Source organism: Dipodomys spectabilis, unplaced genomic scaffold (genome assembly GCF_019054845.1).
Source record: "Dipodomys spectabilis isolate Male_0828 unplaced genomic scaffold, ASM1905484v1 ptg000207l, whole genome shotgun sequence".
NCBI lineage: Eukaryota > Metazoa > Chordata > Mammalia > Rodentia > Heteromyidae > Dipodomys > Dipodomys spectabilis.
In genome coordinates this window covers 4,172,043-4,196,639 of record NW_024870884.1, presented here as the reverse complement: position 1 = coordinate 4,196,639, position 24,597 = coordinate 4,172,043, and the positions used below count along the sequence as shown (strand labels likewise).

The window sequence follows — 24,597 nt, the reverse complement described above, 5'->3', positions numbered from 1 at the left end:
TCAGTTATATTCCCCCCCTCCCTCTCTCTCTCCCCTAATGGTCACCATGGAGGATTACCATAGCTTTGGAGATCACCCACTGCAGCAAGGGAGCTAGGGGTACAGACAGCAGGGCCGGGTTTGCTGAAAAAAGTGATGTCACTGACCCTCAGAGAAGTTTCACTTTAAAGAGGATTTATACCCAAAAACTACCTTTTCCTTAATATTCCTTGCTGTTTCCTAAGAATCACACTTAATCTCAGGGGTATATGGATATTGACCCAGTAAAAACCTTCATTTTGGGCTTTTCCCGCCTTTTCTTTTTTCTTTTTTTGGTCTGGTCATGAGGCCTGAACTCTGGGCCTGGATGCTGTTCCTCAGCTCTTCAGCTCAAGGCTAGTGCTCTACCACTTGAGCCACAGCACCACTTCCAGCTTTTTTTCTTTTCTTTTTTTTTTCTTTTTCTCTTTTTTTCTTATGTGGTGCTGAGGAATTGAACCCAGGGCTTCAGGCATACAAGGCAAGCACTCTACCCCTGAGCCACCTTCCCAGCCCCCTTTTCCCCGCCTTTTCCTGTGGTCCCACCTACTTATTGAAAGTACTTCGCTAGTTAAATCAGATGGGCTTAACAGTAATTCTGCTGACATCTAGCTCTGAGTCCCAGGAAAGCTTTTATATTCAAACAAATGAAATTGTACTATACTCCTTAGCTCTAGCAGAATTTTTTTTTGTGGGGGTCCGGTCATGGGGCCTGAACTCTGGGCCCGGGCGCTGTCCCTCAGCTCTTCAGCTCAAGGCTAGCGCTCTAGCGCTTGAGCCACAGCGCCACTTCCGGCTTTTTTCTTTTTGCTTATGTGGTGCTGAGGAATCGAACCCAGGGCCTCAGGCATGCAAGGCAAGCACTCTACCACTGAGCCACCTTCCCAGCCCAAGCTCTAGCAGAAAAGGCTACAATCCTTCCAGAAACATAAGGGCTTAATATGAACGCCTATTGTGCTCTATATATTGGGAAGGAGGGAGTAGCTAGATTGTTTTTCAGTAAGCTAAATATAAATTTTCTCTGGAATATTATTTTACCCTAGAGATCCTCACCAAGTGGTTTTCTAGGCTACCTCTTATCTCTTTCCCCTAATTTCATCCCATAAAATATCCTTAAGCTTTGAAACAGGCTTAATAACAGCTACTTTTGGTCAGAGATATCTTGAGGCAGACAAGTTTTCAACTGATGCTGGCCCCTATAGTGTTAGTCTACTTGGGGAAGACCTGAATTTCTGGGATCCAGTAGGTGTCAATTGAATTTTTCCCACTTATGGAAGTGTTGCTACTTTTTTGTTAGATTCAGTCAGATATATGCATCTTTCTTTTACTCTTGGTAGAAGGAAAAGAGTGTTTTATGAAAAGGCACTCACAGGTGGGGAACAGAGAAATAGAAAGGGACTCAAGAAAACTAAGAGAATGCCCTAGTCTCTGAAGGTGTTAGGACTTTGGGTACCTCTTTTCCCTGATCACTTTGCCTCTCAATACCCCTCTCCCTACTACTTTCCTCCCACCACACACACACAAAATAAAGATTCTTTTGAAGTTCACTACCTGCCTAACATGCAGAATCTCTCTTGGGTGTAAAGAGTATCTTCAGGTGTATGCCATTGAAGCATAAAATATTCAGCTGATAGGCAATTTGGTTGTTTCTGGCAAATTATAAAACCACAGACATGCTTCAAAAGATCCCCTTTGCCTGATGGAGCCAACCTTCATTGTAAAGGAGAGATATTTTACCATTATCTTATGACATGAGCAGAACCCACCAAATCACTGAACTGAAGGAATCCCTAACAGAGTTAAGCAGTCTCATGCTGAGAATGATAGCTAGTTGGGTAGTGAATAGGTGAGTTTTATTTTAGTTCTTCCACTTTCTTTAGGATAATAGGTTCTATCTAGATAAGGATATGTTCTGAATATTTGACTTTAAATGTATACTAGGAATGAAAATCTTCACCCTTGGACTGGATTGTAGCAATGGGATGAGCCCAGCATGAAGAAGAGCAGAAAAGATGAAGCAGAGAGTCTCATTTCCTCTTCACGTTTCACTATTATTCTGAGCCGTTGCTTTCTTGGAGCCAGACTGTATTCAACTCTGCCGTAGAATGTTAGCCCTAGGCAGGCATTCTAATGTTCTGTGACCAGCCTGGTTTGTTAAGAATTAGAGAAGTAGAGAAGATTCAGCACATGTTTGCTGTTCCCAGCAGTATGCTCACCTTGTTTGTGCTTTTCTTGCCCCATTGTGAGAAGAATGCTGGTATTATGATGTCCATCTTTCCTAGCAGTAGGTGTGCCTCATGACTGCTCCAGTGTTTGGGGCATCTGTGAGTCTCACAATTAATCTGGAAACGCACAGAATTGGCAACTTAAAAATTAATAAACATACATACCATCTCTTATTGGAGGTACTTAAATATGGGGTGCTAAAAGTATCATTGTCCTTTCAAGATTTTTCCCCCATGATACCTTTTGAGAATTAAAAGAGCAGATTATTAAAAATATGAAATAAACTATTTGATTTTATCTATAATGAAGGCAGCTATAGTCATGAATATGTTTTGTTGCAGATGTATTTTATAATGTACAGTATTAAATAGTTCCCTAAAGTCTCAAAAGGTACCAAGACTTCATATCTCATGGAAAAAGTGTACTCTTCTTTTTAAATGCTATTATGAAAGTATTTTTAAAAGTTCTATAATGTGCATAAAATGGCATACAAATTGTATTATTTCATTGGCTTGTTTGCCATGATACATTGCGCATGATAAGATGTTTTTTCAGTTGCTTTGCTTGCTTATGGTAACCATGAGCCATATTTTCCATTGTTTTTTTTTTCCTTTGTGTGTGTGAGTGTATGTGTGGGTACACACATGCATTTTTAAATCATTTCATACTTCATTTTGTTTTCCCCTCATCAAAAGGAATATACTGCATGGAAAAGATAAATGCAAACATTCCTTTTTTTTTCTTTTGTTGTCATTTAAAATTCCAACTCAGACAATTTCTTGCTCTTATTGGCTTTTTATGGGTGTGAAACATAACCGAATTGTGCATGGAAGATCCAGATTTCAAATCCAGTGGCTTCACAGTTTGCACATCAGTTGCCTGTCTCTTAACAGTTATTTTGGACTTTGCATGAAATAGGCTTGAGTGGTTTTCTTAAAAAAAAAAAAAAGTTTTAGCTATTTAATAACGTATGGACTGATATATTGAAATGGTTCTAAATAGGTGCAATCCTTATATATCATGGAAAGACTCTAAAGGAAGAAACATTAGAAATACTAAGAGTTCTATGGTTGCACAAAACATACCTATACAGGCAAAAGAGAGCAGCTACTGATCTTTCAACACCAGAACATAAGAAAGTCAATAGGAAGTATGGGAAGAGTTTTTCATTGTGGTTATTTTTCTCATTAATTCTTTCCTCATGTTTTCTGTTTCTCATTGTTGGCCTATTCGGTTGCTATGTGCTTTTCCTGTGTTCCGTTTCACATTGCTCTGTTTTTTTATTTAGCTTTCCTTTTTTTTTTTTTTTGAACTTTGGATTCATTGTGTCTGTAGACCCTTATTTTCCTTCTTTTATTTAATTGTTCCTTTTGGCTACTTCCATCCTAAAAATCATGCAAACAATTGTACTTGCTTTTGTAATATTTCAAAGTTTACTGACCAATTTTTTTCTCTGGTCTCTCTGTTTCTCAACCATTTTTGTTGATTTTTGTGTTTGATTTCATTTTAAAATTTAAGAAACAGTTGAACGGAGTGCAGGAGCAACAAGATCTCTCCCCACCACTTACTCATACAAGCCATTCTTTTCTACAAGACCATACCAGTCCTGGACCACAGCGCCGATTACAGTGCCCGGGCCAGCCAAATCAGGCTTCACTTCCTTATCAAGTTCTTCCTCTAATACGCCATCAGCCTCTCCGTTAAAATCAATATGGTCTGTTTCGACTCCTTCTCCAATCAAATCCACATTAGGCGCCTCAACCACATCCTCAGTTAAATCCATTAGTGATGTGGCATCTCCAATTAGATCTTTCCGGACAATATCTTCACCAATCAAAACAGTGGTGTCACAGTCTCCATACAATATCCAAGTTGCCTCTGGTACCTTGGGTAGAGCTCCTACAATCACAGAGGCTACACCCTTAAAGGGGCTAGCATCCAGTTCTACATTTTCCTCTCGAACTTCTCCTGTGACTACAGCAGGGTCTCTCTTGGAGAGGTCATCCATTACTATGACCCCTCCTGCCTCCCCCAAATCAAACATTAATATGTATTCTTCGAGTCTGCCATTTAAGTCGATTATCACATCGACAGCACCGCTCATATCTTCACCTTTAAAGTCAGTGGTGTCTCCAGCTAAGTCCACCATGGATGCCATTTCCTCAGCTAAAGTTACGATGGCATCCTCTCTCTCATCACCCTTGAAACAGATGCCTGGACATGCGGAGGTACCATTAGTCAACGGATCGATTTCTCCTCTGAAATACCCATCGTCTTCAACTTTAATTAACGGATGCAAAGCCACTGCCACATTACAGGACAAAATTTCTACAGCTACAAACTCTGTGAGCTCTGTGGTCAATGCAGCCACGGACACAGTTGAGAAAGTATTTTCTACCACGACAGCCATGCCATTTTCCCCTCTCAGGTCATACGTCTCTGCAGCCCCCTCAGCTTTCCAGTCTCTAAGAACTCCTTCTGCAAGTGCACTCTACACTTCCCTTGGGTCGTCGATAGCTGCAACTACCTCATCTGTAACTTCATCAATAATCACAGTGCCAGTATACTCTGTAGTCAATGTTTTGCCAGAACCAGCATTAAAGAAATTTCCAGACTCTAATTCACTGACAAAATCAGCGGCCGCCTTGTTGTCACCCATTAAAACATTGACTACAGAGCCATGTTCCCAGCCCCATTTCAACCGAACTTCATCTCCAGTTAAGTCATCTTTGTTCCTTGCACCTTCTGCCCTTAAGCTGTCTACGCCATCTTCTTTATCTTCCAGCCAGGAGATATTAAAAGACGTGGCTGAAATGAAGGAGGACCTCATGCGGATGACTGCAATACTACAGACAGATGTGCCCGAGGAGAAGCCATTCCAACCTGAACTCCCCAAAGAAGGGAGAATTGACGATGAAGAGCCTTTCAAAATTGTGGAGAAAGTAAAAGAAGACTTGGTGAAAGTGAGTGAGATCCTGAAAAAGGATGTATGTGTAGATAACAAAGGACCACCCAAATCACCAAAGAGTGACAAAGGACACTCTCCCGAAGAAGACTGGATAGAATTTAGTTCAGAAGAAATAAGAGAAGCAAGGCAACAGGCTGCCACAAGCCAGTCCCCATCTCTGCCAGAGAGAGTGCAAGTCAAAGCGAAAGCTGCCTCTGAAAAGGACTACAACCTGACTAAAGTTATTGATTACCTGACCAACGATATTGGGAACAGCTCATTGACCAACTTCAAGTACAAGTTTGAGGATGCAAAGAAGGATGGCGAGGAGAGACAAAAAAGAATCTTAAAGCCAGCAATTGCCTTGCAGGAACACAAACTCAAAATGCCACCAGCCTCTATGAGGCCTTCCACCTCTGAGAAGGAACTATGCAAAATGGCTGATTCCTTCTTTGGAACAGATGCAATTTTAGAGTCTCCTGATGACTTTTCTCAACACGACCAAGATAAAAGTCCCCTGTCTGACAGTGGCTTTGAAACAAGAAGCGAGAAGACACCTTCAGCCCCACAGAGTGCAGAAAGCACTGGTCCTAAACCACTTTTTCATGAAGTTCCCATCCCTCCTGTCATTACAGAAACAAGGACTGAAGTGGTTCATGTTATCAGGAGCTATGAGCCCTCTACTGGGGATGCTCCCCAGTCCCAGCCCGAGGAGCCTATGTCCCCCAAGCCCTCGTCCGCATTTATGGAATTAGAACCAAAGCCCACCACCTCTAGTATTAAAGAAAAGGTGAAAGCGTTTCAAATGAAAGCCAATAGTGAAGAAGATGACCACAGTCGGGTGTTGGGCAAAGGCATGCGTGTTAAAGAAGAGACTCACATCACCACCACCACCAGAACCGTGTACCATTCTCCACCAGGCAGTGAGGGCGCCTCGGAAAGAATTGAAGAGACCATGTCAGTCCATGACATCATGAAAGCCTTTCAGTCCGGGCGAGACCCTTCCAAAGAACTGGCAGGGCTGTTTGAACACAAGTCGGCCATGTCTGCAGATGTTCACAAGTCTGCTGCTGAGACATCAGCCCAGCATGCAGAGAAGGACAACCAAATGAAACCCAAACTGGAGCGTATAATTGAAGTCCACATCGAAAAAGGTAACCAAGCTGAGCCCACTGAAGTCATTATTAGAGAAACCAAAAAGCATCCAGAAAAGGAAATGTATGTGTATCAGAAAGACTTATCCCGGGGAGATATTAACCTAAAAGATTTTCTGCCAGAAAAACACGATGCTTTTCCTTGTCCCGAAGAGCAGGGTCCGCAAGAAGAAGAAGAACTGACTGCAGAGGAGTCATTGCCTTCTTATCTGGAGTCTTCCAGAGTAAACACTCCCGTGTCCCAAGAAGAAGATAGCCGCCCTAGTTCTGCTCAGCTTCTCTCTGATGACTCTTATAAAACACTGAAGCTCTTGAGTCAACACTCTGTAGAATACCATGACGATGAGTTGTCAGAACTAAGAGGGGAGTCATACAGGTTTGCTGAGAAAATGCTTCTCTCAGAAAAGCTAGATGTGTCTCATTCTGATACTGAGGAATCTGTGACAGACCTTGCAGGACCCCCTAGCTCAGAGTTACAGGGGTCTGATAAGCGGTCCAGAGAAAAAGTAGCCACTGCCCCCAAAAGAGAAATCCTCTCCAAAATCTATAAAGATGTATCTGAAAATGGTGTAGGTAAAGTGTCCAAAGATGAGCGTTTTGATAAAGTGACAGTGTTGCACTATTCTGGTGATGTTAGTAGTCCCAAACATGCCATGTGGATGCGCTTTACTGAGGACAGATTAGACAGAGGTAGAGAGAAGTTGATGTATGAAGATAGGGTGGACAGGACTGTCAAGGAGGCTGAAGAAAAACTGACAGAGGTGTCACAGTTCTTTCGGGACAAAACTGAGAAGCTCAATGATGAACTGCAGTCCCCAGAGAAAAAGCCACGCCCCAAAAATGGCAAAGAATACTCTTCCCAAAGCTCAACCAGCAGCAGCCCTGAGAAAGTACTGACAGAACTGTTGGCATCCAACGATGATTGGGTTAAGGCAAGGCAACAGGGCCCTGATGGACCACAAGGCTGTCCCCAGGCTGAGGAGAAAAAGGTGTCCAGTCTGCCCAGCAGCCCAGAGAAGGTTCTTCCCCAACAGAGTGAGGATGGCCAGTCTACCATGGAAGCTAAAGGGGGTGCTACACATAGCAAAGCCTCCGAAGGGCCCCAGTCTGGATTCCAGCTCAAACAATCTAAACTCAGTTCCATTAGATTAAAATTTGAACAAGGCACACACGCCAAAAGCAAGGACCTGTCTCAAGAAGAAAAAAAGGCAGATGGCCAATCCCGAATCCCAGTTAAAAAAATACAGGAGAGCAAATTGCCTGTCTACCAAGTTTTTGCTAGAGAAAAACAGCAGAAGGCCATAGACCTCTCAGAGGAAAGTGTGTGTGCGCAAAAAGAGTTCATGGTATTAAAAGCTAAAGATGAGCCTGCCCAAAGCAGCGAGACGGTGGTCAATGATTCTGGCTCTAACGATGTCAAAAAACAGAGAACTGAAATGTCAAGTAAAGCCATGCCTGACTATTTTTCCGAGCAACAGGCTAAAGACTTGGCATGCCATGTAACCTCAGATTTAGCAACCAAGGGACCATGGGACAAAAAGGTCTTTAGAACATGGGAAAGTTCTGGGGCCACTAACCATAAGTCCCAGAAAGAAAAACTTTCACATGTAATTGTGCATGGTGTAAGAGAGAATCACAATGCTCACCCTGAGAGTACAAGTGTGGATGAAAAGAATGAATTGGTGTCTGTGACTGAGAGAGAACCCAAATTGTTAACAAATGGCTCTCTCTCAGAACTTAAGGAAATGACTGTAAAATCTCCCTCCAAGAAAGTGTTATACAGGGAATATGTTGTGAAAGAAGGGGAGCGTGTGGGCGGGGCTCTCGACCAGCCTGCCAGGAGGAGCGAGAACTCAGCAATGTCTCACATTCCAGTCAGAGTTGCTGACGAGAGGAGAATGTTGGCGTCTAATATTCCCGATGGGTTTTGTGAGCAGTCAACCTTTCCAAAACGTGAACTGTCACAAAAACTGTCCCAGTCGAGTACGAGCAAAGAGACAGTTGAGACCCAGCACTTTAATTCCATAGAAGATGAAAAAGTCACTTACTCAGAAATCAGCACAGTTTCCAAACATCAGAGCTATGTAGGCTTATGCCCGCCTCTCGATGAGACGGAGACTTCTCCCACCAAATCTCCTGATTCTTTAGAGTTTAGCCCAGGAAAGGACTCTCCCTCTAGTGATGTGTTCGACCACAGTCCTACTGATGCACTGGGAAAACGTGCTCCACTAGCCCAGACCGAGGGAGGGAAAGAGATTAAAACCTTGCCGGTTTATGTCAGTTTTGTACAAGTGGGAAAGCAATATGAAAAGGAGATACAGCAAGGAAGTGTAAAGAAAATCATCAGTCAGGAATGTAAAACAGTCCAAGAGACCAGGGGGACCTTTTATACAACTAGACAGCAAAAGCAGCCTCCTTCTCCCCAAGGTAGCCCAGAAGACGATACTCTAGAGCAAGTATCTTTTCTAGACAGCTCGGGGAAAAGCCCTTTAACGCCAGAAACACCCAGTTCAGAGGAAGTGAGTTACGAATTCACATCTAAGACCCCAGACTCGCTCATAGCTTATATACCAGGCAAACCCAGCCCAATCCCTGAGGTTTCAGAGGAATCAGAGGAGGAGGAAATGGCCAGGTCAACCTCTCTAAAGCAGCCTACGGTGGAAGAAAGCACCGTTGAGTGTGAGGCACCTAAGGATGTGAGCAGAGACTTTATCCAAAGACCCAAACCGAACAGGGTTGCCTATATCGAATTTCCTCCTCCTCCACCTCTGGATGCAGACCAGATGGAGTCAGAGAAGAAGCTCCATTACCTCCCTGAAAGGGAGGTTGACATGATTGAAGTCAGTCTGCAGGATGAGCATGACAAGTACCAGCTGGCGGAACCTGTCATCAGAGTGCAGCCTCCTTCACCCATTCCACCAGGGGCAGACGCCAGTGAATCGAGCGATGACGAATCTGTTTATCAACCGGTCCCAGTTAAAAAATACACTTTTAAATTAAAGGAAGTCGAGGATGAGCAAAAAGAAATGACAAAAGCCAAGGCTGCTGCCGAAAAGGCTTCCACCAAACAGAAAGAAGCAGAAAGTAATGGATCTGGCAAAGAGAACGAATTTGGCCTTGGCCTTGACTCCCCTCAGAATGAAACTGCTCAGAATGGGAACAATGACCAGTCCATCACAGAGTGCTCCATCGCTACCACCGCAGAATTTTCTCATGATACTGATGCCACGGAGATTGACTCTCTGGATGGCTATGACCTACAAGATGAAGATGATGGGCTGACAGAGAGCGATTCCAAACTCCCAGGTCAAATGATGGAAATGAAGAAAGATGTCTGGAACACAGAGGGCATTCTGAAGCCAGCCGATCGCTCTTTTAGCCAAAGTAAACTGGAAGTTATCGAGGAGGAGGAGGGAAAAGTTGTCCCAGATGAGGATAAACCATCCTCGAAAAGCTCTTCGTCTGAAAGGACTCCTGACAAGACTGATCAGAAATCAGGGGCCCAGTTTTTTACCCTGGAAGGCAGACATCCCGATAGATCAGTATTTCCCGATACTTACTTCAGTTACAAAGTAGATGAAGAATTTGCCACTCCTTTCAAAACAGTAGCTACCAAAGGTCTAGATTTCGACCCTTGGTCTAATAACCGAGGGGATGATGAAGTTTTTGATGGTAATAAATCCAGGGAAGATGAAAGTAAGCCGTTTGGTCTGGCGGTGGAAGACCGCTCTCCAGCAACAACCCCTGACACAACGCCAGCCCGAACGCCAACTGATGAAAGTACCCCAACTAGCGAGCCTAACCCCTTCCCATTTCATGAAGGGAAAATGTTTGAGATGACTCGCAGTGGTGCAATTGACATGAGCAAGAGGGATTTTGTTGAAGAGAGGCTCCAATTTTTCCAGATTGGTGAGCATACTTCTGAAGGGAAGTCAGGGGACCAGGGGGAAGGGGATAAAAGTATGGTTACTGACACCCCACAGCCACAGTCAGGGGACACCACTGTAGAAAACAATCTAGAGAGAAATGTAGAGGCAACGGCAGTGGAACCTAACCCCAGCATCCCGACCAGCGGAGAGTATCAGGAAGGCACAGCCAGTAGTGGCTCCCTGGAGAAAATCACAGCCACCTGTAACACCTCTAAAGTTGACCCCAAGTTGCGTACACCTATAAAAATGGGAATTTCTGCATCTACCATGACCATGAAGAAAGAAGGCTCTGGAGAAGGAACAGATAAGATGGAAGCTGTGATGACCAGTGGTCAGGGCTTAGAGAACGAGACAATGGCAGCGAATTCAAATCCAACCGGTAGCCAGATGGGCAGTAGGCCCCAAGAAAAACATGATTTTCAAAAAGATAACTTTAATAATAACAATAATTTGGATTCTTCCACTGTCCAGACAGATCACATTACAAGTCACGTAGTTCTGACAGAACAGTCGGCACCCACTTGTGTCACAGAGAAAACTAATCCAGTGAAAGGCTCCTCAGGAAAAAAGACAGGGGTACTGCAAGGACCCTGTGCCAAAGACAGGCAGAAAGCTCCCGGAGAACAGCAAAAGACAAAGGAATCAATAGGGGTTAGGCGAAAATCCAAGCTTCCCATAAAAGCCACTTCACCAAAAGATACCTGCCCAGCAAACCATATGCCAAACATGAAGGCAAGTAAAACAAAGCAGGTTAGTCGATCTGAGAAAACCAAAACCTTTACCACTTCTTCGTGTTTAGATACGAAGTCTCGGATTCCAGTAAAACACACACACAGGGAAGACCTAGTCTCAGTTAGGAAAGCATGCACCACACAAAAGCAAGGGCAGCCCGAGAAAGGCAAGGCCAAACAGCTTCCATCCAAGTTGCCAGTAAAGGTAAGATCCACCTGTGTCACCTCCACCACCACCGCCACCACCACCACCACCACCACCACCACAGTTAAAGTTAGGAGAAGTCAGCTTAAGGAAGTATGTAAACATTCCATTGAATATTTTAAGGGAATTAGTGGTGAGACCTTAAAGCTTGTGGATCGCCTCTCTGAAGAAGACAAAAAGATGCAGTCGGAGTTGTCCGATGAGGAAGAAAGTACCTCAAGAAACACATCGTTGTCCGAGACTTCCCGGGGCGGCCAGCCTTCAGTAACCACGAAGTCTACTAGAGATAAGAAAACAGAGGCAGCACCTTTAAAGTCAAAGAGTGAAAAAGCCGGCAGTGAGAGAAGGAGCAGTAGGAGGACTGGTGAGAATGAAGGCAGTCAGGTTTCCTGAGCGCTCTTTGCTCAACATCCCGGAGAACCAGCCTAGTTTGTAAACACTTTCCAACTTGTAGACTCTAGTGCATGAACTGTCGTGATTGCCTGTGGAGTGACTTAACCGTAGTTTCTCATGCTGTCATTGTCATCTGTATGTGCTGTCTTATCTACTCTTCTTTCTTCCTCTTAATCCAACTACACGGTAGACAGCTAGGGAAGCATGCTGAAGATGTACCTTGGTGTCGTTTGAGGCAAACAAACTATTTCTGATGTGCTCATGGCTATGATTCTGTCAAAGTAAAAGCACAGATGTGGAAATTCCATCGTGGTGTTCTCACCAGCCCAACAATGCTGTAACTGTTGTAAACATAGCTAGCTTATCAGCATGTTCAATCCCATTACATTCTGAACATCCATGTAGTCTGACATTTGGCTGATGTAGGCGGGGGGGAAGAACAAGTGAGCCAGGTGGTGAGGACATATCTAAGTGTATAGAGTTAGCCTTAGTCTCTCTGTGAACGCTGAGTACTGCTAAAAAGCAATTTTCCAATAGTGTGTCTGTCTTGATGATTATTTTAATTAAGAAATTGTAAATCGTAGGTCCACAGAGTCCATGTGAACGGACAGATATCAGGATGGCAATAGTAGCCGATCACCTGGGACTTAGCTGGACAGGTAAGTGTATCCACTCTTGATGGAGCAATTGAATGTCTTTGTCTTATTCACATGCAGTTTCCTTGTGTATTGATTTAAAGACAAAAAAGCAACTAGTAAAACATTTATTCATAATTCTATCTACCCAGAGATAATTTTTGAGACGACTTATATGCTATACTTTTGCCAAACTTTTTTCCTTTTGTGCTGGCACAGGGATTTGAGTTCAGGACTATATATTCTCACTTGGCTTCTTTTGCTAAAGGGCTGGCACTCCACCACTGGAGCCACACTTCCCAAACTATTTTTACACATAGAGTTTTTTTGGGGGGTTGGTCATGGGGTTTGAACTCTGGGCCTGGGCGCTGACCCTAAGCTCTTCAACTCAAGGCAAGGGCTCTACCACTTGAGCCACAGTGCCACTTCCAGTTTTCTGGTGGTTTATTGGAGATAAGCGTCGCACAGACTTCCCTGCCCAGGCTGGCTTTGAATCGTGATCCTCAGATCTCAGCCTCCTCAGTAGCTAAGATTACAGATGTGAGCCACCAGCGCCAGGCTCAGATATAAATTTTGTAAAATTAAATCCTATAAACAACCTATATTCTTCACAAAAATAGCTCTATGAGGCAACTCCATGCCTCCTTAACATAAGTTTTAGTCATTTATGAGCTATCACAATTTTCATGAAAGGCACACAAAATCTATACATTTACCTGATGCTACTTAGACTCACTTTTATGTTTACACATTTATGTAAAGGATTAACCTGCATTACTTTGAAATTAAAGAATAGTGGCAATTTTACAAAAAAGAGGAATGACAGTATTTAAACTTTGATTTAGATTTAAAAATATGTACTGAAAGAAATAGGCTTAACTTACCAAATAGTTGACTTCTGTGAAGCCATTTTATCACTGTTTTCAGAAGCAATATTTGTCTTCATTTGTCTTTGGTGATGAGCTGAACAATTCTGCTCTATAGTTTTGTTTTGTTTTTGTCAGACATGGGCCCTGAACTCTAGGCCTGGGCAACTGTCCCTCAGCTCTTCAGCTCAAGGCTAACACTCTACCACTTGAGCCACAGCACTACTTCCGGCTTTTTCTGTTTATGTGGTGCTGAGGTATCAAACCTAGGGCCTCATGCAAGCAAGGCAAGCACTCTACCACTGAGCCACCTTCCCAGCCCTGCTCTATAGTTTTAATCATATCAGGACCCTCAACTCCAACATCACAAGAATTTGAGGAGTTTTCACTCTTATAGGTTGTATTTTTTAATGCACTCTTAAAAAATGATAGTAAAATATTGATACATGTCATCTTACATACTTTCAGCAACATACGTTCCATTCAGTTAGGTTAGTAAAAGGGAAAATATGCATGTAAATAGTGAGAAACAAGTTCATCTAAATTTCTTCCTTTGAATGTCCTAAGTCCCCCATTCTATCCCCCCAATCCACTTGGCCCTCACCTGTCTCCATCCACCCAGGACAGAAGTACACTACTAGGAACCAGGAGCCTAGAGGAGCTCTGACAACATACGTGGTCTGAGTGATCCTTTACAGGTGGATGTGAGTTCACAGTGATGTGTTATGTATAAATATTTGCTGCAAGGTGTTATGAACTTAATAATTGTGTTTTCGCATTGTGCATTAATCTGATAATATACTGGAACAAATGTGGACTTTGCAGTCTTACAGTAGAATATAGCTATTAAGTTTTTCCTTAAGCCAACATAGCCCCTTACTATCTCAATAACTTTTCAGATGACCTAAGAGTTAGGCATGCTGAGGATGTAGCTCAATGGTAGGCCTGGGTTCCAGCGTTGAGCACCAGTAAAGCAATAAAATTAGTAAGATTCTTAGTATCCTTGCGTTTTCATTCTTGGTTCTCTAAACAGTAGATTAGTTCTGAAACCTTGGACAGTAGGTGTGTTGTTGCAACAAAGAGATAGAAAAAATTTAAAGAATTAACTTCTTTTTAAAATAAAGATTATTAGGAAAATAAGCATTAAATAGAACAAAATTTAAATCTACCTCGAGACCACCTTTAACATCTTATTTTGATTAAATAAAACAATTTTCTACTTTTCTACAAGATTATTCTCTAATTTTTAATGGATGAATTATATACCCAGTAAATCAATATATTTTCTAATAGTGTTTTTTCTCACAACACACTATGCTTTTAAAAAATACAAAAGAAAGTGTCTGTATATTCTGTGAATTAATGCTAAATTTTGCTCCATGGATATCTGGTCTTCTAGAAACACTATTTTTTTACAGTGTATTTCTAACTGCAGGCCATGATCACAGGAATTTGCAAACCTTACCTTACATTAATTCACTGTATTTCCTTTTATTCAACATGTAGATTGTATGTAAATCAAGTTACATCATCCCTATGCATGTCAAGATCAGTGAATAGGAAGTAAATCACTTAGTCAAAAGATAAGGACTCTTGAACATCTCCATTTCATCAAGTTGCTGGAAATACTTCTTACAGAAATATAATCTTGACATATACCCTTTCACAGGAAGAATTTTTCCCATCTCTTACTTTTTAATAATGATGTAAGGTAATACATACTTGATATTTTTAAGGCACACAGAATATATAGTGAAAAGTCTTAAGTTTGCTTCTCCTAATGCAGCCACTAATGCTCAGATTATATGAATCATTCCAAAGACCCTCTACATTTACTAGATTGAGTGTATATGGGTATGCATGGACAGAAAGCTAGCTCCCTTCTGTTTTTTGCTCGAGTGAATGCATATTACGTACATATTACATACAGCCTCCAGTCATTTAATCCCTTTGTGTAGAGTTCATGAAAGTTGAGAGGCATATAGAGTAGGACATGATGTAAGTAATCTTCAAGACAATTGCTTAGTGCAACCATACTGCTTGTATACAATTCGTTCAGATTGCAGAAATTTGAACTACAAGGATAGAGCAAGATCCTCTTTGTCAAAAACAAAAGATGTTTATCGACCTCTGAAAGAAATTTGATTACAAGTAATTACATACTGAGAGTTTAGTCATAGCCTGACTCTAATCACTAGTTTCCTACAAAATCAAGTACATGAAAATGAATTAATGCCCAAGGCTATCCTAGTGAATTTTTAAAATATAAAACTTTTTTCCTTGGCAGCAGTTAAGCATTACTTTTATAAAATGTATGTGAATATGCAATCTTAGTAATTCTCTTTCTTTTTACAGAACTGGCAAGGGAACTGAATTTTTCAGTGGATGAAATCAATCAGATACGTGTGGAAAATCCAAATTCTTTAATTTCCCAAAGCTTCATGTTATTAAAAAAATGGGTTACCAGAGACGGAAAAAATGCTACAAGTATGCTAAAATTTATTTTAACTTTCAAAGTGACATGTGGTCAATATTTTAGATAAGCCTGTTGTTAGGCATTCAAATATTAGTTTAAATTTTATATAATTTTAATGATATAGAAAAGTAAAAGTAGAGTGATCATAAAGTATCTTGAGACTTTTGAAATTATACTTAATTCAGTGCTAATGTTTTACAGCTCTGGTTTTGGGAGTCTTTTTAGAAAAGTAGTAGGCATTTTGCTTTTGGGTTTTTTTTTCGTTTTGTCTGTCATTTTGTCCATGATAATGAAAACATAATTCTAGCTTCTAAGCCATGGGATGGTCATGGGAAAGTGTGTAGAAGTGCAGAGAGAAGGATTAGTCCAATTACAGGAACCATGTAGCTGTATTTGGCTCCATCTTTGACATCAGAGAATTCTCTGGTATTGTTGGATTTGGTAGGTAGTTGGGGGCAGGACCAGCGGGGTTAGAAATGGTGTTGTACTTAGGCTAGTGCTAACCTATCACGATGTGGAATAAGTTACTGTGGGCTTGCCTGTGTCAGACTGACCTTAGTAATTCATTAAAATGCCTTATATGTGGAGATATCTTATTTTCACATTATGAAAGGAAAGGGAACTTATTTCAAGTTGTATTACATCTAATGATAACCAGAAGGAGTGCAGGTGTTTTAAGGCCTGTCTGCCTCATTACAGTGGAATGGACTGAGCCCTACAAAGACATTCTTCCCTGTAGGAGCAAGCACTCTTTGGTGGTTTGCATAATGACATTGCTAGCTGGAGAAAGAGGAGCTGAAATGCCAGGAGGGTACAAAAGCCATGCCTTTGTATGGAAAGTGTGTTGAGTAGAAGAAAGAAATTTAATTGGGTTCACAACCTTTTGTTTTATTTTTTCTCCTTTTCAGCTGATGCCTTAACTTCGGTCTTGACAAAAATTAACCGAATAGACATAGTGACTCTACTAGAAGGACCAATATTTGATTATGGGAATATTTCAGGCACCAGAAGCTTTGCTGATGAAAACAATGTTTTCCATGACCCTGTTGATGGTAATTGAATTTAGTGTTCATATTTATTGAATTGTTTTGAGAAAATTCGACAAGGTGTTCACTTAAAAGCAACTGAATTGTGATGTGTGCTTGATATAATTTCTCATTTATACAGCATTTTTTTCTGCCAGAGTCTGCAAACAAGCACTCTGATCACAGAGCAAACTTGGTAATGCCTTTTTTATGTCACACAGGTGACAAAGTCTGAAAGTACAAGTTAACCTGAAAGACGTTGATACTGCTAATGTTTTATTTGCCCAAATGAAAGAGGGCTTAATACCTAGAAAATGCACTGCACTTGTCATTTGTCTTTTATCTTAACATAAAACCTGCACCTCATTTATTCATATATAGGTGAAACTAAATTGTGATTTCATTTTTACCAAATAAGCTGGGTATTGAGTCAAGTTTAAGCATATACATGTATGTATACAATATACGTTATTGTTCAAGTAAAATGATAAGTTACCACTCTAGGACCAAGTATTTAAACATATACTAGAAAAGTATAATGTATCAAAGATTTTTATTTATTTAGCATTATCTTAACTTCATATTCTACCAATTGCTCTTTGGAAAATTTCTGTTTTATCCTGTCTAATAGGCAGTGTAATTGCTAGCACAACAAACATAAATGTCAACAATAATATACTTGGTTAAGTTATATAATGTTGTCATCTTCCCTTTAATATGTAAATTGAGGCTTTACCATCAAAGCATAATAAATATTTTACTGTATTTTTCAAAATAGTCTTGTTTTACCTTCACAATTAGGAACTGATTCTTAGAATGAATTTTGTCTAGAAAATGTTGATAAAGGCATGAAGACAGTGATATTTTGGAAAATAGGAATTTTTAAGTAGCAAAGTTAAGAGTAACAAGAGTCATTAACTTCTAATTATTTGTTATATGAGAAAAGATCTTAAATTCTTAGAAGGTGACTATGTAAAGTTTCTGCACAAAATGATAGAAAATTTGAAGTATATCTATGTCCAGATAAATACCATGAGTAATAAATCGTTTTTTAAGTTTAAAAATAGCATAGAACCTTGGGAAATGAGTTCTGTTCAAGGCTTTGTTTTACATATGGCATCCTATGAATAAGCAAACTGCTTTGCCATAGATAAATATCAGTCTTTGTTACAGAAAACTCTGAATGATTGGAATGTCTTAGTTTATAGGTTCTTCCAGTATTTTTCATTGGTGTGGGGGGGGGGGGGGGGGGACTAAGACAGCTGGCTAGAATAAAATGTCACCAAACACTAACAGTATTATGTTCTTGGAGGTGTCACTTAATTTTAACATTTTCAAATCAAAATATCAAATAGTTCACAAGGGCTTTTTGTTGTCTTTCTATATTGAGATATAAATTTTCTTAGGGAAGTTAAGAAATGAAATAAATTTCACTTACCTCAATTATAAAGCTCATCTAATCTTAGGAAAATCATGACCATAACTAAAAAATGTTTAATCTAAGTTGATATATAGCCTTGGATTGATGGAAAAATTAGTCTTCAGTTTGTAAATCAAGAAGTTCAGGATATGCACATTTTTTTTTCTTGTCTCTCCTCTTCGATGAACTTTTGGGAAACCTCCTTTCCTCACCATGACCAGACCACTGTTAACTTTTCTCTCTGCTAAGGCAGAAAAAACACTTCTATAGACCACACAGTTATGTTTAAACCAAAGGATTAGCTCCCTCCTCCCTTTTGGATAGACTAATTACTAAACTTGGCTTCACAGCATCACATGAATATTCAGGGAACTCTTTGCAAATGGTTTTCCACCTTATCTTTTTTGTATGTCTTTTTTTTCTGTCTATTTTATTTGTGGTTCTAAGTGGACTCCATCACCAACTTCACCAAGCCCTTCCATAGACACCACATCCCTTTTGTCTCTGTCACATTATAATACTGAAAAACTTCACTTGGAGTCTCTTCTATTTTCTGTACTTTTTAAGTCCTTTTTCCTAACATCTTTTTAGATTTTTTTTTTACCCAGTGCCACTGCTCTAAAATCTAATAATCATTTATTTCCAAAGATTAAGTTCATTTTCCTTTCCTATAACTTTTTAGTAAAACAAGAATTATAGTTGGGTGGCATTGATTATATGTATAGTTTTTTTAAAGCTATAGGCAATTACAAATTGGTTTCTTGTGGCTTTACTGTATTCAGTCTACCACAGTAAAAATTTTGCATGCTAAAACTAGAAAGATAATTTGACAATGAAATAAATGTCTTATTTATGGCAACTAACTTTATATTCAATTAAATTCATCTGTATACTTAAGTTACTGTATTAAAATTACCAAAATTGATAGAAATAGCTATACCTTAATTCATGTTGTATTTTATTGTAGTTTGCACTTGGCTTTTTATTTTACTTAATGAACTAAACCAATAAATTATCCACATTCTGTAACTCATCGTGCATTTTCATATCTGATATAATTTTAGTCATTCCATGTGTTTTTATTTGATGTATGCTAATTCATTCCAGTCAGTCCAAATGTACTGTCTTCCATAGGTTATCCTTCCCTTCAAGTGGAACTGGAAACCCCTACAGGGTTGCACTACACACCACCCACCCCTTTCCAGCAAGATGATTACTTTAGTGATATCTCTAGCATAGAGTCTCCCTTTAGAACCCCCAGTAGACTGAGTGATGGGCTAGTGCCTTCCCAGGGACATATAGAGCATTCAGCAGATGGACCTCCAGTGGTAACTGCAGAAGACACTTCCTTAGAAGACAGCAAACTGGAAGACTCAGTGCCTCTAACAGAAATGCCCGAAGCAGTGGATGTAGATGAGAGCCAGTTGGAGGATGTCTGTCTGAGTGAGTATCCTCAATACCTCGGAAGTTTGCCTGGGGTCCCAAAAGATGTTAAACCAACAGAGCCATTGAAACAAACTAGAAAAGTAGGCATAAACCCTGAGCAGCAGGAGAAAGGAAAATCTGGTCCTGATGAGGAGATGACGGAAGAAAAACTCAAATGTCTGTTTGAAGACATTCAACTTGAAGAAGGAATTGAGTCTGAGGAGATGACAGAAGAAAAAGTACAGGCTATTCTTAAATGTGTTCAGCAAGCAGAACTGGAAATGTCTTCAATTACAGGTTGGCAGAACGAGACATCAAGCGGAAACCTTGAGTCCCCTGCCCAAGCTCGAAGAGTAACTGGTGGGTTACTAGACAGACTGGATGACAGGTATGGAAAATGTTCAGGACAGCTTACCTTTAAACCATTTTAGATTTTTTTTTTTTTTTCCGGTCATGGGGCCTGAACTCTGGGCCTGGGCGCTGTCCCTGAGCTCTTCAGCTCAAGGCTAGCACTCTACCACTAGAGCCACAGCGCCACTTCTGGCTTTTTTTTTCTGCTTATGTGGTGCCAGGAAATCGAACCCAGAGCTGCATGCATGTAAGACAGGCACTCTACCAGTGAGCCACCTTATCAGCCCTAGATTTTTGTTTTTAAACAGTGACTTGTTTTCTAAATTACAAGTCCAGTTTGAGTATATGCTTGTTTTAAAAGCTGGTTCCTAATCCAATCTAGCTAGGCAAAGTGATTTTAAAGTCAAGTGTAATTAATTCTCGAAAAATTTGAAAAGCCAGCAAGAAGTTAGATACATACCAAAGATCTATTTGTTGGCTTTAAAAGACTACTCTTCCCTAGTTGTTATTCTTTCCATATAGCAAGTAATTAATATTCACTTAAAATAAGAAAAGACCAAATCTTTTATAAGTATTAACACTTCTCATTTCCTAACTGTAAACACAAACATGCTACTTACACAATATATATCAAAATAAAAAATTTTTAATTATTAAAGTTTCACTATTTAGCAGTAAGCACCATTAACATTTTTGTTGAAGTCCTGGAAATGAAGCACATGCCTTTTCTTTTTTTTTTGGTGCTAGTCCTGGGGCTTGAACTCAAGGCCTGAGCTCTCCCTGAGCTTTTATGCTCATGGTTAGAACTCTACCACTGGAACCACAATTCTGTTTCTGGGGTTTTGATGGTTAATTGGAAGGAGATACAAGTCCCATGGACTTTACTGCCCAGGTTGGCTTTGAGCCTCAATCCTCAGATTTCAGCTTCCTGAGAGGCTACGATTGCAGATATAAGCTGCTAGTTCCTAGCTATGTTCATTTTTTTAAAAGAGCCTCAATGTAGGTAATACATAGAAGCAAAAAAGAAATCTGTCTTCCTAAGGAAGTTTCCTTAAGGAAAACACTTAACACTTTATGTGTCCTTCCTTTTTTTCTACATATACTTCTTTACTCAAAGAATATGTAAATATTTTAAAATAAACATTTTGGTTATAACAAAATAACTCCCTAAACATGATACTGGCTCATTTTTTTTTATTTACTGGCTGTGCTCTAGAAAGATAAATTTAAGAGTCACCAAAACACTGGGGGAACTCAACACCATTAGATAGCAGCTCATTCACAGTTACACATGCTTGAAGTCTGAGAATGACATTTTAATCATCCTGTACTACTGCTTCCTTCAAACATGTTTATAGATCAAAAAACCTCATACCAAATGATTTTTACAAATAGCAATCTCTTCATAATAGTAGGTATTATTTTGATTTACCAACACATAGGACTAAAAGATATTTTATTGGTAAGTAATGGTAAACTCAAGTTGGATATCAGAAAACTTGGTATTATTACATAACAAGTAGTAATTTCATATTGCTGATAAGCCACTTACTCATTAAAATGCCCCAAAACTTGATAAAGTTTTTAAGAGCCAAGAGTTCATAAAACATTTGAGAAATGAAGTTATCAAAAAGAGGCTACTGAAAAAGATGACAAATAGTACTAACTTTGAATGTCTATGTTCAGATATAGTTATATATCTTATCTTTGCATATCAAACCATTTTAGATACAGGAAAGGTGTTCAATATTATTAAACTGGCTGAAGTCCCTTGTTTGATGTAAGCTCTGCGAGCAAATTACATAGGAAAAAAAACTACTGTGGGGATGGAAATGTGCCTAATGGTAGAGTGCTTGCCCCTAGCATGCATAAAGCCCTGGGTTCGATTTCTCAGTACCTCAAAAACAGAAAAAGCCAGAAGTGGTGTTGTGGCTCAAGTGGTAGAGTACTAGCCTTGAGCAAATGAAGCTCAGGGACAGTGCCCAGGCCCTAGCATTGGCAAAAAGAAAAAAAAAAATTACTGAGTACTATTGTTCCAGAAAAGCTAGAAAGTGACAGCCAGTTTGCTCCTAAGTAAACATATGTAGGCTAAGGGAGCTTAGATAAAATGTAGACTTAGAAGGAAAATTTAACAGATGTTATACGATCTTCCCAGTAACAGAGATTGTGTTTAACTGGGTGCTGGTGGTTCACTCTTGTAATCCTAGGCACTCTAGAGGTTAAGATCTGAGTATCCCAGTCCAAAGCCAGCCCAAGGAAGAAAGTCCATGAAGCTCCTATCTCCAATTAAGCACCAAAAATGCCAGAAGTGGCACTGTGGCTCAAGTGGTATAAAGCTAGCCTTCAGTAAACAAGCTCAGGAATAGCAGCCAGGCCCTGTTCCAGACTAGCACAAAAATACGTAAAGGTGTTCAGATGATCAAAATTTGATTTAAAAAGAATAGGCACGTGCATTTATACATCATACATATAAAATATATAAAATACTGCACCCATTATTTTTGACAGGTAATAAGCAAAGACATTAAAAACAATATGCAAGCTACAAAATTAAGTGAATAGTCTGTACTGAAACTACAGTGTAGAAAATGAAAGATTTCTAATAGTTCAAGACACTAGTCCTCACAGTAGGTAGCAAAAGGATGCTCACGGACACTGGTCATGAATAGAGAAAGATGAGGTTCCATTAAAGGTGTTAAGAAGTGAAAAGGAATGGCACCTGGATCTGTAACTGAAAACCTACAAAGAATGAAAAATGGGGATTCTTAGAGATGGTTGCCAGAATTTCAGCTCAAGGATTAATTTCATTCTTTGTCGGGAGGTGGGTGCTCTTTGTGGTTTGATTTTGTGTTTTCCCAGTGTTATAACAGCATTTTGAAATAGCCTATCTTTTGGATTGGTGTGGTTGGACTGTAAGTATGTCCAGGAGCATTTTTCAAGATATGGAATTTAGCTTTTAGAACTGCAGTTTTCTTTTTTTTTTAACAAAAGATGTCAACATAAGTAACCAAGAAGATGGGAGTTCAAAGTTTAGAGGGTACTTAGAGCCTCTGCGGACCCCTCAGACCTTACCCCACTCATGACAGCCCCTAACATCTTAAATTCAGTAACCAGGTTTGTCATGCCTTCAGAGAGACAGAAAAATTTCATTGTTGTAACTTCAGAGCCTCTGAAGGCATTCTGGGAGCCACGGGATGCCATTGTAAATTTGCACGTTTTCTCTTTTGCAGTCCTGACCAGTGTAGAGATTCCATTACCTCATACCTCAAAGGGGAAGCTGGGAAATTTGAAGCAAATGGAACCCATGCAGAAGTCACCCCAGAAGCAAAGACAAAAACTTACTTTCCTGAATCCCCAAATGATATAGGAAAACAGACCACAAAGGAAACTCTGAAGCCAAAAGTACCCGGATCGGGTGGAGCTGAGGAACCAGCATTACCACTCACAACACATCAGAAATCTCTGGAAGAAACCAGCAAGTTTGTAAGAGAAGAGCCTAAACCCTGTGTGCCTGTCAGTATGAAAAAATTGAGTAGGACTTCTCCTGCTGACGGCAAACCAAGGCTTAACCTCCATGAAGAAGAGGGGGCCAGTGGGTCTGAGCCAAAGGTATGTCATCTGATCATCTCTATGCTCCCATTGAAATTGTCCTGAGCACTAGACTCAAGATTCTTCACCATTTCTAAACCTGGGGAAAGTTGTAGCAGAGAGGTAGAAAGTAAAATATGTGCCATTTGGTCAAACCCTCCTTATATGATAGGGAAAAGGAATCAACCTATCTAGCCATTTTCAGGAGAGAAAAACCATGGATATAATAACTACCTTCGAGTCTAGTATTAATTCTAGTTAGAGTTTGTCTCCTTACTCCAAACAAGTCTTCTTTTTTCCTGATAAGTGAATGAGATCTCCAGTCCTTTTTTTTTTTTTTTTTTTGGTCCTTCAAACTATAGAACACCTGACGCACACCCACTTTAATGTTTTATTTTCTGAAAGTAGCTTAAAAATTGCATAGACATAATTTCCAAACCTAATGTAAGAATGCAAGTGAGTTGATAGCAGTCAGCAATTTAAAGTTAGAAATATCCATTTTCTGAGTTGGTAACTGACACTTTTTTTAGTCATTTTAAAACCTTACTCTAATAGAATTGTTCGATTGCACTTTGTGTTGATATGTAACTACTTAAGCACTTAAGACCTACTACAATATTTTGAGAGTGAAAAAAAAAACAAATCTAAAACAATGGTTCTTGATTACTTGAAGTTTAGGAAACCGTATTGTAAACTCCCAGTTCCTTAGAAGCCAGCCAGTGGTGTGTCAACTAATTGTATCTTATGATAATGTTCCTGTTTCTTAAAGGGAAAAGTGAGAGGAAGTAAAATCTTAATCCATCTATTTCTTCTGATTTCCTTGTTGATTTTAGAATATAATTTAAGCAAATGATTACCATAATCCGTAATGAAACATCAAATGGATGCTTTGAGTCTGTCTTGGGCCTTTGATTTCCTGACAAGAATGGTTTTCAGTTCTGATTTCTGTCTGACTTGATTCCTGCTGCTTTTTAAGGAGCATGAGTATGGGTGGATATTCCTTTTAATTGATATATAATCAAGTATGTTCTCTTTTAAGACAAGCCCACAAAAATATAAGCAGAAGCAATGGCATTGTGATAGGCTATTGTAGAAAAGACTCTTCCAGGTAAACTACTAAATGACAAGTGACGGCTCTCACCTGTCATCCTAGCTATACAGGAGGTTAAGATCTGGGGATCATGGTTCAAAGCCAGCCTGGGAAAGAA

The 24,597-nt window shown here is 39.9% G+C and overlaps 1 protein-coding gene across 12 annotated transcripts in view; it reads left to right on the top strand.

The window, feature by feature from the left end:
• The window catches only part of Ank3 (ankyrin 3), a 446,602-nt gene that overhangs the window by 401,638 nt on the left and 20,367 nt on the right, over window positions 1-24,597 (top strand). For 5 of the 12 annotated variants that reach the window (XM_042696433.1, XM_042696436.1, XM_042696434.1 and 2 more), the window contains 5 exons: window positions 12,188-12,262; window positions 15,460-15,591; window positions 16,489-16,632; window positions 19,160-19,838; window positions 23,032-23,410. In XM_042696433.1, the coding sequence (XP_042552367.1) occupies window positions 12,188-12,262; window positions 15,460-15,591; window positions 16,489-16,632; window positions 19,160-19,838; window positions 23,032-23,410 (1,409 nt within the window). Of the gene's footprint in view, window positions 1-3,768; window positions 11,575-12,187; window positions 12,263-15,459; window positions 15,592-16,488; window positions 16,633-19,159; window positions 19,839-23,031; window positions 23,411-24,597 lie in introns of all 12 variants that reach the window. The other 7 variants (XM_042696437.1, XM_042696438.1, XM_042696443.1 and 4 more) reach the window with 3 other exon arrangements.